General features: G+C 36.1%; 1 protein-coding gene across 1 annotated transcript in view; it reads right to left on the reverse strand.

Annotated features, from left to right (window-relative positions):
- Nucleotides 1-2,544: 2,544 nt before the first annotated feature.
- LOC132828199 (ADP-ribosylation factor-like protein 8A) overlaps nt 2,545-14,878 on the reverse strand; it is a 53,864-nt gene continuing 41,530 nt past the window's right edge. Inside the window, exons 6-7 of the mRNA XM_060845140.1 lie at nt 10,735-10,805; nt 2,545-4,466 (exon numbers count right to left, since the gene is read on the reverse strand). Of these exons, the coding sequence (XP_060701123.1) occupies nt 4,417-4,466; nt 10,735-10,805 (121 nt within the window). The 3' untranslated portion in view covers nt 2,545-4,416. The remainder of the gene's footprint in view (nt 4,467-10,734; nt 10,806-14,878) is intronic.

Genomic DNA, 14,878 nt, shown 5'->3' on the forward strand with positions numbered 1-14,878 from the left:
CTAAATACCTGAATTATGCTTCTACATTCCAATTACCATCAAATCACTTCAACACTCTTTCTTCCCAAGTGAAGGAAAATGTGCCAGTGAGTGCGTATGTTTTTTTTTTACACGAAGACTTCTCAATATTCTCATTGTTGAAACGGTGATGAATTTGGAATAATTCACCTACCTGACTTACAAAATACTGTCAAGGCAACTTACTAGATAAAGTACAAGTGGACTCAGCTTTGTTTGGAAAATGCATTTAGATTAATGGAGGACCAAGGTTGATGCTTTAACATTTTCAAAATGCTATGTGTTCTAACAGCGTATCACTGTAAAGGAATCCAAAATTTAGCAAAACAATCAAAACTTACTCCAAAAGGAGATGTGACTAATTTCACTATTCATGACAAGTTAACGGTTATGTGCAATACATAATTGGAATGTGTTTCAACTTTAAACCTATTGCTCACTTACTGGTTGGTGCTATGGTGAAGGTGCAGAGAAAAAAATTGCCTAAGATATATATTTGAAGTATTCATCTATTACAAGTCCCTCCACGGCTTTATTCCATTCTAACTTTGCAATGTTATCCAGGTTTGCTTCCCAGCCATCTCTTCCAATTCCACTTTTCTCCACTTCACCAGTCAAAAGAGCCTTCAAACATCGTACCCTTCAACTGCAGAATTCTTGTTGCCTTACTCAAATCTTCCTCTCAAATCCAAATACCTCTTCAAAGTTGATGCTCCACCAGTGCTTTGGTCACCTCCATAAAATTTCAATCAACTCCTGCTCAGTGCTCATTCAATTCCAATATATTCACCCGCAACATTTTCTGAAACATCTATTTTAAAAATGCCATATAATAGACCAGACCAATCTGGTTTGCCCCCTGCTTAAAAAATTCATCCCTATTTACTTGGCTGTCCCCATTACCCAGTTGAGTAAAACTCCTTTTAATTAAATCTCAACTTGATTCATATTTTGAGGCTGTATTCCAAATTACAGGATTTGGCATTATGCCAAATAACAAATCAGGTTCAGTTTACCAATACTTCAAAGTACTGAAAGCATCAATTTTTTTTAGATTATGTCCACTGGGAAAAAAATCTCAGCATCTTTGGTAGCTCAGATACTTAATCCATATTAATTTAATTGTCCTTTTCAGTAATCCCCTAAAAGCAAGTTCATCCGCTGCATAAGGCTCCAAAACTGAAAGCAGAATGACAGAATTTAACCAGTTGGTTATACACATCCACAATAATAAACGTCTAACTTTTATCTGTTTTATTACTGGCAGAATGTACTGACTGTTTCAATGAGTATGATCACTTCTGTTGTTATAATCCACTACTTGTCTATCTTGCATTCATAGGTCACTCTTGTTCCCCAGATTTAACAACATGCATTCCTTAATCATTTGATATATGCAGAAGCCTAGAAACAAGTTAACAACTGTCAATCCTGTTTCCCCATTATGTTCAGCACAAAAAAGAGTCATTAATAAGTAGGCTTCATACTTCACATAGTGGTTTATATTAAATCCAAATTAGTTCCTGCCTTTCATATTAATTCACTTGCTTGGATGCAAAATATTTGCAGTTTGTCAACAAAAGTTAAATTGAATTAAATCATGCAAATGCACTCAATTTACTAAGCCAAGTCTCAAATGGTGCCCACAGCATTAGTGTATCCCTCAATGGATTAAACTTTTAGATCTGTTTCATTGTCAAGATTCTTAGTATTTGCACAGAATTGAGACATATTGCATCACTCCCTTTCCAAATAATTTCATTTTTAGGCAGCTATATTCAACAGTCTGACATCACTGACCACAAACTATTATGTTCCTCCGCTCCACAATATTAGGCTTTAATATTCTCTAACATTTTTTGTTTTTACGTCTGCTTGCTTTCACTGCAGAATTCTTGTTGCCTTACTCAAATCTTCCTCTCAAATCCAAATACTCTTACTGATTTTAAATTGACCTCAGATGACCTATGCTTTCTGTCCACAATGACAAATGATACTGTTCCAGCTTGTGATTTTTCTTTGCTTTTACTCCCCATTGCCAGCATGACTTAAGTCAACCAAGGCCATGCCCAAGTTTTGTTGTTTCTTTATTGCCATTTCCCCTTTAAGGGACTTGTAGAAACCCATTCCCATTAATCACATTTTTCACAACCCTTTCTCATGTCTTCCTTTAAATCAACATTTGCTCTTGCACAGTAAAGCGACTTGCAGCATTTTTTTCTTTGCTCTATGCTGTATCAATCCAAGTTGTTATTTGAATATTCTTTGATATGAAGTGATCAAAATAAAGATACATCTAATTGCATAAATCAGAAAGTGAAGTGCTTCACATCTTTTAACCTGATGAGCAAAAGTACACAATTCTTAACATCTACCAAATTGGAAACAAGGCTGATCCATGAATACATTTGAAGATTTTAAATTCAGATTAATTTCAATTAAGAATGAAACTACATTGAAGATAAATGATCTGCACTGTGTGAAAATACAAGAAAAAGCACAAACTTTGTGTGGATGTATTTATTACAGCATTAGCTTCATCAAATGACAAGAGCAACAGTACATCAATCACCCACAGGACAATTATTTGACAAGTTGACTGTACAAGTCAACAAACTATTATATATGACACAGTATGCATTAGCTTCAATTATTTATCGATTTCCTAAAACTGCAGGATAAAGGATTCACTTAAAACCAGTCACAGTTCAAGATAAAACATACAACAAGCTATTAGTCCATCATTTGTCTTATACAATAGCAAACACTGCTAACCATTAGATTTTACAACCAAGTACCAGCATGTAAGCAAATTACTATCTAGTACAATATTTATGACAAATTTGTGTTTTAAAAATTTCAACGATTTGGTTTAAATCTGTATGTACAAAACTGCAATTTAAAACAGATTGTAAACTTATTAAAAGGCAAGTCACAACAAAAAAAGAACAAGCTCATCACCCGTTAGGTTACCTGTCAAAAAGTAAAACTACTTCAATGTGCAACCATAGAGATGTGCTATTAATACAGCAGCAGTTTAAACATTTAAGGAACCATGCAGGCTACAAAGCAAGAGAAATTAAAAAGCGGATAGTAGCTTGTCTCATTTCCCCATCCTGAGTAGATTTCAATGCTTTAATGTTGCTTTTTAAAAAAACTACACGCATATCAAAAAAATCTTTGAATCAGATTTCAGCTATTAAGCACAAATATAATTTATGTGGCAAGGATATCAGAGAAAACTGGTTCAAGTCACATCATTGGACTAGTGATAGTACTAATCCTTAAAAAGGTGACAATGCACGTTACGTGCCAAATAACAGAGAGAGATACCAAACCACACCTTAGACTTCCTCAGAGAGCTGGTGCAGGCACGATGAACCAAATCGCACCTCTCTGAATCACAATTCAGTGTCACTGTCCACCATTTGATATTATTGAAAATGACAAACTGAATAACATGCTTTGATTTATAGTACCACTATGGAGCAGTAAACTAAATACTTTAATTTAAGGCTATGTTATTCTCTGTAATATTTTCTCCAAATAGCAGATCTTGTAAATGACATCATTTAGCAACTTAGGATGATTAAGTACATATTCAAACCAGATATCCGGCATTTGCAAATACTAATTCCTAGTTTCCTAGGCGCTGCAAGTTTTCTTGTAATGAACTGGTAAAACCTTCAACACCTTAAATGTACATGGTAGATTATATTATGACCATACATCATCTCTCTCCATCATTTTCCAGCAACAGGCATTCATCGGATGGGTTCTTTTGTATTGACATTTAGAACATCTTACAATTAAAGATACAAGAGATATGGCTTCTCTGTAGATGACTTCATTGACTTCTTTTTAATATATAAAAATGCAATCACTTTTTCAAGTAGCTCCAGACTACCCACAATTGTTATTGAGGTCCAAATAACAAGACTGGGCTTGTTAGGTGGAGTAATGAAGTAAATGCATATTTACTCAATATAACAATTGTCCACTGCATAAATCCCCTGAGCATGCTCAGTTAATGCAATGGAATGTAAACGTGCTTCCTCAACAGCAACAACTGTAGCATCCTGATAAAAGGAGTTCCTTCCTACAATGGGGCTTTAAAAGCATGCATATTAAAAATAAAAACATCCCATTTATACAATAACAAAACCCTTTTCAAACTGACAGCGGGTAAATTATTAATTTCATAATCAGATTTAGTAACTTAGCTTAATTATATAAAAACATAAAAAAGTGCAAAATAATATTGTACACTCTCTTGTGATAAAAACTTTAATTTGACCTCAGTGTTGTTGGACAGCTTTCTAAACTTTCTTTCCAGGGAAAGAGGTCAGGGTTAACTATGGCAGGTCCTGGGTGATTAAGAAATCAACATCCTTGTTCTCAGCTGCGTTTGGTCTTTGAATGTTGAATGAGCCACTGTAGTGTTATATCTGAAATTAATTGGTAGAAAATTAGAAATGCAAGTGGCAAAATACTCCACACTCAATTGATTTTTATATATATAGTCACTGAAAATCATTTCTAATTATAAAAGCACAAGCAGCAAATTCCAAACGTGAACCATTCTCTGCATTTATATATTACGTGCCTTTGCAAACTGCAAGCTTGTTCAGTACATACTGCTCAAATTTTGCAGCCACTTTCAAGATACATGCCAATGTATACAAAATTAAAGTCGAATGTATTAACCAGAATGTATACAAAATTAAACTCAAATGTATTAACCAGAATGAAAGCCATTGACCAGGGCAAATACACAGCAACTGTAAAAATACATTAAGATAATAAACTCTTTTTGACTCTTTTTTAAATGCTAAATAATAAGTCCCACAGAGTTGTCAATACTACTTGTTCAATTTTTTTCTCTTATAAAATACATCACAGGGTCAAAGAATCTAATTCATCTCCAATGCAGTAGCATGCATTACTGAAATGATAATCTGGCAAGAGCACTTGGATTTTTAAATATTCCTTCAGGGCATCGGAATGTCACGGCACTTACTGCCTATCTCTGATTGGTTAATTGTAACATTCACTGCACAGCTCAAAATCAAACATTCTTATGTCTGGCTACATATAAAGACAAAAAAAGTGAAGGAAGTTTGCTGTCCTTTCTCACAGTAAACCAAATAGGTATTGACAATTCACCATTTTCACTATCACTATTAATGGTACAATATACTTTTAATTCCAGACTTGCTCATGTGAACAGAACTCATCCTACAACTACATTAGCAAGATTTGAATTCATATTGCTAGATTTTTGGCTCAGAGACTAATTATGAGAACTGTAACGAGAATTATACTATTATTAAAAATGTTTATCTTTAAATTTATTTCTTATTCTCCCAATTTATACTATGAAGATTGGTAATGTACATCTTTTAGCTTTTCTCTTTATTTCTCCATTTTTATACCCAATCTATTTTAGTCCCAAAACTTGGTACCTAAGATAATGCCTTGTGTGCCGAAGATAGTGCGCATTTCACTGTACACATGACAATAAACCTAATTCTAATTCTATTAATAAATGCATCACTGTTACTGGTGAACTCCATTACAGAATCAAATGTGAGATTGCCAAATTCTCAATGAGAACTATGCTCCCTCAATATATTTACTGCTTCATAATGCATTGTTGAGGGTTTTGACATATTACAGCATCATCTACCTTTATTCTACACCAGGTTAGCTACTTAATGCAAATTAAGCAACAATCAAAATACTAAAGTGTGCAGCTCATCCAGTGGTACAGAAAGTGCTCAGGTCAGGGACTGTATGTTAAGTGTTACAATACTGCAGTAAACCCTTCTACTAATTAAACCAAACACCCAGAAAAGCTCATCTTGTCTCGTAATCTGTTAAAATATAAGTGAGAGAGAACTCCCAATTTCCAATATTTAAAGAAAATAATATCAATTTAGTTTTTAAACTCTAAAAGGTGAACATTAAACAGCAACTATTCACAAATCTAATCTCCCCCTTTCTCTTAACTGATTATTATCTGCCTCCAAGTGTATAACAATATGCTGTTCCAATAAGACACATTAAAATTACATTAACCTAATTTCAACACCACATAGCTGCTGTCGTCTTCGGTGTCTTTCTTCCTCGGGTGACTGTCTGTGTGGAGTTTGCACATTCTCCCCGGGTCTGCATGGTTTCCTCCAGGTGCTACGGTTTCCTCCCACAGTCCAAAGATGTGCAAGTCAGGTGAGTTAGCCATGCTAAATTTCCCATAGTGTTAGGTGCATTAGTTAGAGGGAAATGGGTCTGGGTGAGTTACTCTTCGGAGCGTCGGGGTGGACTGGTTGGGTCGAAGGGCCTGTTTCCACACTGTAGGGAATCTAGCCTAAATCTCCCTAGGTCATCATCTTTCTTTTTTACTCTGAATGTGTTTCATCTGAAGAGGTATCTTTGATAGAGTGTTTCCTAATTCTTGGATCTCTCTCAATGGCAGTTACTCTCGCTGCAATTTTCAAAATGTCTGCACTTTTATATCCCCAACATTGGATCATCTCACTGGTTCGAGGTTGGCAAAAGAATAAATTCCACCTTGATTGGGTTTTAGTATCCTGACATAATTTAAACTGATTGGTTAAATTTGAATTGTTATCAAAACAACAACATAGGTATCCAAATGTTACATATTTTCAATTTTCTAGTATGCCATCTAGTCATATACACAGGTGCTTGTAATTTCAGTTCAGAACAGTATTCACTCTCTCAAAAGGTACTGTACACACCTTCAACTTCATAACATAAGGAAAAATACATTGAAGCTGTCTTTGACTTGCTGTCATTTAAAATGGCCATTCTGTCACTGTTGCTCCAAATCTCATACCTTTTCAACAACACTGAATAAACATTAATGCACAAGGAAAATAAAAGGTCAGCCTGCACCACAGAGCCATTTTAACAAGTATACATCATGAACCCAATGCTGTCCAGCAGACATTTAATCTCAATGACATATGATCCTAATGACTGGTGTTTTATGGCTGATTCAGCCATCCTCTAAACAGCAGCTATTTCCTCATCTGCAAGACAATTGGTGCACAATCAATGTGAAGAGAGACCAATAGATTAATCATTTTCAGTCCTGATCATCATGACTATATAGTTAGAGCAATACTAACAATGGTGTCTTCAAGCTATCACTTCTGTGTTAATGTATCTAATGGTAAATTTACAAGATCCTGGGCCTGAAGACACCATCTAATCTCCGCTAGGAAAGTAATTACTGGAAGCAACTAAAACGATTGTGACAAATCTTCAGGGAAACAGAAGCTTCTTTTAGCGTCGCTAAGACACAATGATCAAAATAAGTTTCAAATTTATGCCCAGCCCCAGTGTAAGTGTTGGTCTATTTGGGTGAAAGGGTTAAAGATTAACTAACAGCATGAATAAAAATTGGCTGATTCATGGAAAATGGTAATTAATGGTCAATGAGCATTTTTGGGCTGGAGGGAGGTTTGTAGTGGAGACCCAGCGATCCATGTTGGTACTTCGGCTTTTCCTGATATACAATAAATTCTTGGTGTCCATGAAATCACAAATTTACCTATTCACGCCAAAATGTTAAATATCAACAAAACTTCACATCCGCAGGCAAAAATCATATGTCTGCAATTTTTAATTTACTTTTAAATAAACTCTGCACTCGTGAACTACTTCATTCCAGGGGTTCTCAGAAATGAAACTCTCGTGGATACAGAGGAATGAGTGTACATTAATGATCCAGATCAAATGGGTAGGGGACAAAGTTTGCAGATCACAAGAAACTTGGAAGCATTACACAGTGAAGACAACATTGCAGAACTTCAAAAGCACATAAACACCTTGGTGGAGTGGGTAGATAGATAGATAAAGTTTAATGCAGAAGTGTGAGGTGATGCATTTTGATATGAAGAGCATATAAATACAATATAAAATAGTGGTTCGTTTTAGACGAAATAAGCAGGAGGGCCTGGATGTGTCTGTGCAGATATTACTGAAGATGGCAAGTAGAGGCAACAGTTAATAAAGCAGACAGTATTTTTTGCTTTACCAATAGTGGCACAGACAACAATGGCCAGGTGGTGATTCTGAACATGTGTAAGACATTTGTTGGGACATCAGCTAGAATACTGTGCACAGTTTTGGGCACCAGACGATAGGAGAGATCTAAGTGTTTTGGACAGGATACACAAGGGCTTTACAAGAAAGATTTCAGTGGTGAGAACCTTCAATTTATGAGGATAGATTGAAGAGGTTGGTACAATTGTCCATGGAGCAAAGCTAATTAAGAGATCTCAAAGAGGCTAGATGGAATAGGTACAGAGAAACTGTTCCAGCTCATTAAAGGATCAAGAACAAAAAGGGCATAGATTTAAAGTGATTTGCAAAATAGGCATGCATGACAAGATTTAAAACAAACCAGTTTTTATACAATGATTGTTCTGGATTTGGAATGCTCTGCTTGGATGTTTGGTGCAGGCAGATTCAATTGAGGCATTCAAGACAGGCTTTGAAGATATATTCAAATCAAACTGTTCAGAGATGATATTGCACGCCTCAGGAATAAGTAGTACTTCAATCTAGGCTTCCTGGCTCAGAGGTAGGGAAACAACTACCGCACCACAAGAATCCCACAATGGGTACTGGATGTTTATCTGCATTTAAGCAGTCTAAGAATCTTTAATGGCATGCCCAAAATTGGGACAAGGAGAAATTTCTTCACCAAATGAATGGCCTGTAGAATTCTCTGTTTCAGAAAGTAGTTAAAGCCAAAATATTGAAGATTTTCAAGAAGGAGTTGGACATAGTTCTTAGAGTTGAAGGGATTGTTACAACTCACTGCGATTTTTTCATTATTTTTATTTTGTTCGTTAATTTTGAATTGAAATTATGAACTCAAAACTGTGAATTTTGGATTGTGATTTTAGTTAATTCATGAGGTCAGACCTGGAAGTTAATTGTAAGCTGGTTCTAATTAAGGTTTTGCAGATGCTTGGTCACTAAGGAAGAGTGTTAATGTTTAAATACATATCAGAAGCTGGTTACTTATAAGGTCAGTTCCTAGATTTTGGTTCCAGCAAGTCTGAAAGACTTTATGATCAAGCAGATATTGAATGGTAACCGTGATCTCAGGAGGGAGATGGTCAGTCGTCAGGGAGTAGTCAGTGTTTGAATTGGGTTTTAGACTGAATCAGACCAAATTAACAGTCAGTCAGTCATTCACCTCATCTAGAGTAAAATATCTCCATTATATTCTAGTTAACAGTGGTTGCAATTCATAATGTATTTCCTATGAAACACTTAGAGAAGTTTTGAGAAATGACAGTACATGAATATCAGACTCTCGCTGCTCAAGTCAATTACCTACATCGGAAGGCTATAGCTAGGCTTGAGCTCTTTACATTATTACAGAATATTACAAATCATGTTCAAATAAAAATTCCAATTTATTGAAACAATAGATTTTCCAATAGTTCCTCCATTATTCAAATTGCAAATTAATTCCAGCAGCTGAGTTTACGATTAAAGGCAAACTCTGCTGGGTTCAGAGTGCTACATTGCTGATAGTAAAATATCTTGTATTAGATATAATAAACTGAATAATAAGTAAACCAAAAGGACCTCTGGACAAGCACACGTCACAATGCAGTAATACTTGAGAATTGAATGAAGCACATCCTGTTTACCCAGGAATTCATTTGCAACATTTTAAAAAGGTGAATATCTTTTTTGCTTATGCATAATGGATGGCATTCAAAACCTCCTACAAGGCAAGGCTTGAACAGAATGTGTAAAAAGAAAAGGCAGCTTTTCTCCTTCCTTCGCTTTCACTTTCACTTTCCAGGTTTATCTGCCTTAGAGATCCAAATCTGTTGACCATTCAGTCTTTAACTTCTGACAGATTTTCAGATGTTGTCCCTTTCTTTCAAAGAAAATCATCCTTGTTTTGGAATATTGCACTTTTGACATGTCCAACCTAAGATTCTTGAATAAGGTGTCACCTCAAAAAATTATGTTCGTTAGTCTAATCCTTTCATTCACTGTTCATGCTGTTTATCACAGCAAGGCTAAAAGACTAAAACTGTCAAAGACACAAATGACTTTCTTTGCCCTATATTATTGCTCCATATCCTCAGTTTTCCAACATCTGTCTGCTCCACTAAATCTCCTCTACTGTGGACCTCACTAGGACAGCTTTTCATTCAAACTGATTCATTTTCTGTAAGTTTTTTTTTCAGCATTCCAAACTGTTGCCCAAAAATCTTCTGATTCAGTTCTTCTATACAGTTTCCTTCTGCCATCCCATCAATAGAACAACTTGCAACCATCCTGACTATATCGTCTGGTGTACCATCTACAAATGGCCCCATATACATCCCTCATTCCATTTAAAAGCTTTTCAAAATTGTGTCAATATCATCAGTTGTCGTTCCTAATTTTCACTACTTCTCAGTACAGACAAATCCTCTGCAAAGCATCATGGAACATTTCCTAGATGAATGAAATAACTTATATTAAAAAGGTCCACTATTTTAGGTCTGATTTTCCATAAGGATCTTCTATTATTTCAGAAGTACAACTTGCATCTTGTTTCAGTTCCAACCAAAAGGAACCAAAATTTTGAAAGAAATCAAAAGATGTGCTTCACTACCCACATCCATTGAAAGTGAAAGCACAATCTTGCCCATAAGTGCTTACCTATGTTATCCTTTTCCTTGCAGGAGATGGAATAGCAACAGATTTCACGATCTTGGATAGCAGACAGGTTCCTGACATCATGAAATAAAGGGAAAATGAAATATAGCTTTTAAAAAAAATTCAATGTACTAACAATGCAACTAGTAATGTCTATATCAAAAATTCAATGAGAATGGCTTTGGATTACTGGTCTGCAAATTATATCTATGCAATCTTAGCAAAAAAAAACTTACTGTGGTCAACAGATAAACAACTTCATTTTCATAATAATTAACTAAAACATTTTTCCAACCTTTTGGAAAAAAGTGATAAAAATATACAAAATTTCTTAAAGGTTCCAATAGCTAGATAGTTGCAATATTTTATTATTTTACTTGGGATTTTAGTTTTTAAATGTACAGACTTAATGCTAGTTTTATTATCTACATAGTGATGAAATTACATAATGCAGTGAAAAGTTAACAAAAAAAGCTGGGCAATACATTTTTTTTTGCACCATCCACCCGGGGGTAGATTTTGTAGAATATTCATCAGGCTGTGCTTTTTAGGAAAATCACCTCTAGGTGGAGCAAGGAACACACTGGTTCAGAAACTCCAGTTGGTGTGTTGTATCATTGCCAAACGACTGATGCAGCTGTCATTCAATTGGAGGGATAATCTATTGAAACAGACCTCCAACTTTCCGTGAAGCGAGAGTGGGAATGGCTCTCTGATTTGTAACATTTTCAATGTCAAAACTCATTGTGTATGCATGATTGAAAAAAAAGGAATCCTCATTATAGGTAAGGGAAACATTTCAGTTGTGATTCATTTCAAAAGTGATGAATAAACCTCAGGTCAGCAACAGTGATTCACGCACATTACTGAATCTGTTGCACTGGCGAATGAAAATTTTCAGATGTGCATTGCAACAACAAACTATTCATATAGTGGCTTTGACTTGTATAATATTACAAGGTGCTGAATAGGAACATTCTCAAACAGGAGTATTCTCTATCACCACCTGAAGAAGCAGTGCTCCGAAAGCTAGTGCTTCCAATTAAACGTGTTGGACTATGATCTGGTGTTATGTGATTTTTAACATTATCAAAAAATCTTGTACTGAACTAAACGAGGAGATATTGAGGCACATGACCAAAAACCAGGTCTACAGATTCATGGAACATTTTATAGGAGGAAAGAGAGGGAGACACAATTTGCTTTAGAGCTTGAAAACAGCTGAAAGCACAATCATCAATACTGACAGAATAAAATCAGGGATAAAAAGAGAGAAGAATGGCTGAGCACAAATATCTAAGTGCTAGAAAAGATTACAATAATAAACTTGGGTAGCAGGGAAGAATTGAAAACACATGTGGGTGACTTGGTGGCACAGTGGTTAGCACTGCTGCCTCACAGCGCCAGAGACCGGGTTCAATTCCCGTCTCAGGCAACTGACTGTGCAAACTCCACACATTCTCCCTGTGTCTGCGTGGGTTTCCTTCAGGTGCTCCAGTTTTCTCCCACAGTCCAAAAACATGCAGGTGAGGTGAATTGGCTATGCTAAATTGCCCGTAGTGTTAGGTGAAGGGGTAAAATGTAGGGGAATGGGTCTGGGTGGGTTGCGCTTCGGCAGGTTGGTAGGGACTTGGGGTGAAGGGCCTGTTTCCACACTAAGTAATCTACAAAAAAAGAAAATTTTAAACCAAGGCATTATTTAACTGGGAGCCAATATGTGATGGATAATAAGCAAATAAGAATGGGTCGGAGTCAGGGCACTGGAAGCAAAAATTTGAATAACCCCAAGCTAACAGTTGGTGGAAGATAAAAGACATGGAAAGTGTTTGAACAGATAAATGTGAGGCAGGTGTGCAGTCAGACAATGTTAGGAGTGCAAACTACCCAAGGATGAGCAATTATAGCGCTAAATTAGACATATCTACTTAACTGTTGACCAGTAAATGGGAGATTTTTCACTCGGCAAATTCAAAGTCTACTTAAGAACTCACTCAGAATACACATGGATAAGATTTATTAAAATATTTTTACTGTGTTTCATTGATAACAGTAAAAATATTGCTTTTCATCTCTGGTTCTTGCAACAATTACCTTAAATCTGTCTATTCTAGTTAGCAAATCCTTCTGTCCCTAGAAACAGTATATCTTTTTTTTCTCAACCAAATCCCTTTACAATTCTGAACAGGTCTATTAAATCTCCTCTTAACCTTATCGACCTCAAAGAGAACTAATCCAGCTTCTGCACAATGTCTAGAAGTCATGCTAGCAAATTTCTCTAGAGCCTTAAAATATTGAGTCTGATGCTCAGAATTGTCCACAATAAATCTAGCTGGATTCTAGCCTGTGTTTATTGCTTGTGTGTTTCTTTTATATGCAAATACAGCTAATCAATAATTAAAAAGAATACCCAGAGGAACACCGCTGTGAAAGTGCAGCAATTTGAAAAATCACAGTTCCCAGCAACTTTGTCAATTTTCCACTCATTACTCCTTGACAACTGGGGTTTCAAGTTCAAATTAATTCCCTCACCTGAATTTGGTCACTTTGCTTCGTTCAATGCTCACCCAAAATCTAATTTCTTGCCAAATGCAACTTCATTTGCGAGCAACCCCATTGCCTTTAACCCAAATATCTATTGCACTTTTGAAATATAGCTGCTTGAAATAAACATTGGACAAGATTCAAACTATTTCACAATACCTTCATTTACAACCACATAAACTTGGCTCAGTGCTGGGGCCCTTGCTATCAGTGATATATATATATAAAATGTAGGTGGTATAATCAAGATTGCTAAAATTGATACAGGTAAATATTGAGGATAGTCATAAACTGAAGGAGGATATAATGGAATGGTTGGCATAAAAAAAACAGTAGCAAATAGAATTAAACCCAGAAAATGTGAAGTAATGCACATGAGAGCTAACAAGACAAGGGTTGGATGGCAGGACCCTAGAAAGTACTGACGACCAGATGAACCTTGGTGTGTATATCCACAGATGCCTGACAGTAGCTGGTCAAGTAGATAAGGGGGTTAAAAGGCATATGGGATTCTTGCTTTTATTAGTGGAAGGAGAGAAACAAGAACAGTTTAAAATGCTGGTCATGCTATTGCTGGAGTAATGCAGGCAGTTCTGGTCACATTATGGGAAGGATGTGATTACATTAGGGAGGCTGCAGAGATTTATCAGAATGTTGCCTGTGCTGGAGTGTCTAAGCTATGAGGAAAGTTTGGATAGGCTTGGGTTGTTTTTCTTGGAGCAGCAGAAGTGGAGAGGCAGCCTGATTAGAGGTCTAAGATTACAGAGGGACACAGAGTTGAGTATAGAGGTCAATAATCAGAGGGCACTTCAGCACAGAAAACCTCTGCTGTCTTGCTGTTTAAAGTAGTTAACCACTCTCTTCCACTCAATCAAAACTACCAAACTACTCCAAAATGTTCCCTCCATCCCCCTAACTACTGCCCTAACTCTAATCATATTATTCATGAAAGGTCTACGGCGTGTAGTACTATGTAGCTCTGTAGTCATATCAAAGGCAATTGGAGAAGAAACTCTTTTAGTCCAATTTCCACTCAATCCATTGCACAAATAACTTTGTGGTTGAAGTCATCAACACCACCCCTCAAGCGTGTTGTGGCACAATGGTAGTGTCCCTAAATTCTATGCTAGAGGGTCTGGATTGAAGTCCCATTTATTTCAAAGGTATGTCATAGCATATCTGAACAGGCTGATTAAAAATCTCTCTCGAAATATGTCCGTACAGCTTCAGTTAACATATTATTTAAACAATAGAGGCTGAATGAACTAGAGCTGCTATTTTATTCCTGCCAACTCGACTTTATTGATTCTATTCTTTCATTTCTATTACTCATGAAAATTGAAAAAAAAAATTGATGTTCAATAGCCTGAGATCATTTCCCTCCATATTCATGATTTGCCTTTGCTCATCCAGTGAAATTCTTAACTATTCATTAACTTCAGCCTTCGCTTCAACCACACTTCCTCAACGACCTCCCACTTATATTGTTCACAGTAATTTATACAAAATTTCCCCCTAAAAATGCTAGTCAACCTCTTTTTAAAAGCCTCTCACTGGATTTGGGTGTCATTGGCCAGATTAGCATTTATTGCTCATTTCTACTTGC

This window comes from Hemiscyllium ocellatum, chromosome 26, assembly GCF_020745735.1.
Source record: "Hemiscyllium ocellatum isolate sHemOce1 chromosome 26, sHemOce1.pat.X.cur, whole genome shotgun sequence".
Taxonomy (NCBI): domain Eukaryota; kingdom Metazoa; phylum Chordata; class Chondrichthyes; order Orectolobiformes; family Hemiscylliidae; genus Hemiscyllium; species Hemiscyllium ocellatum.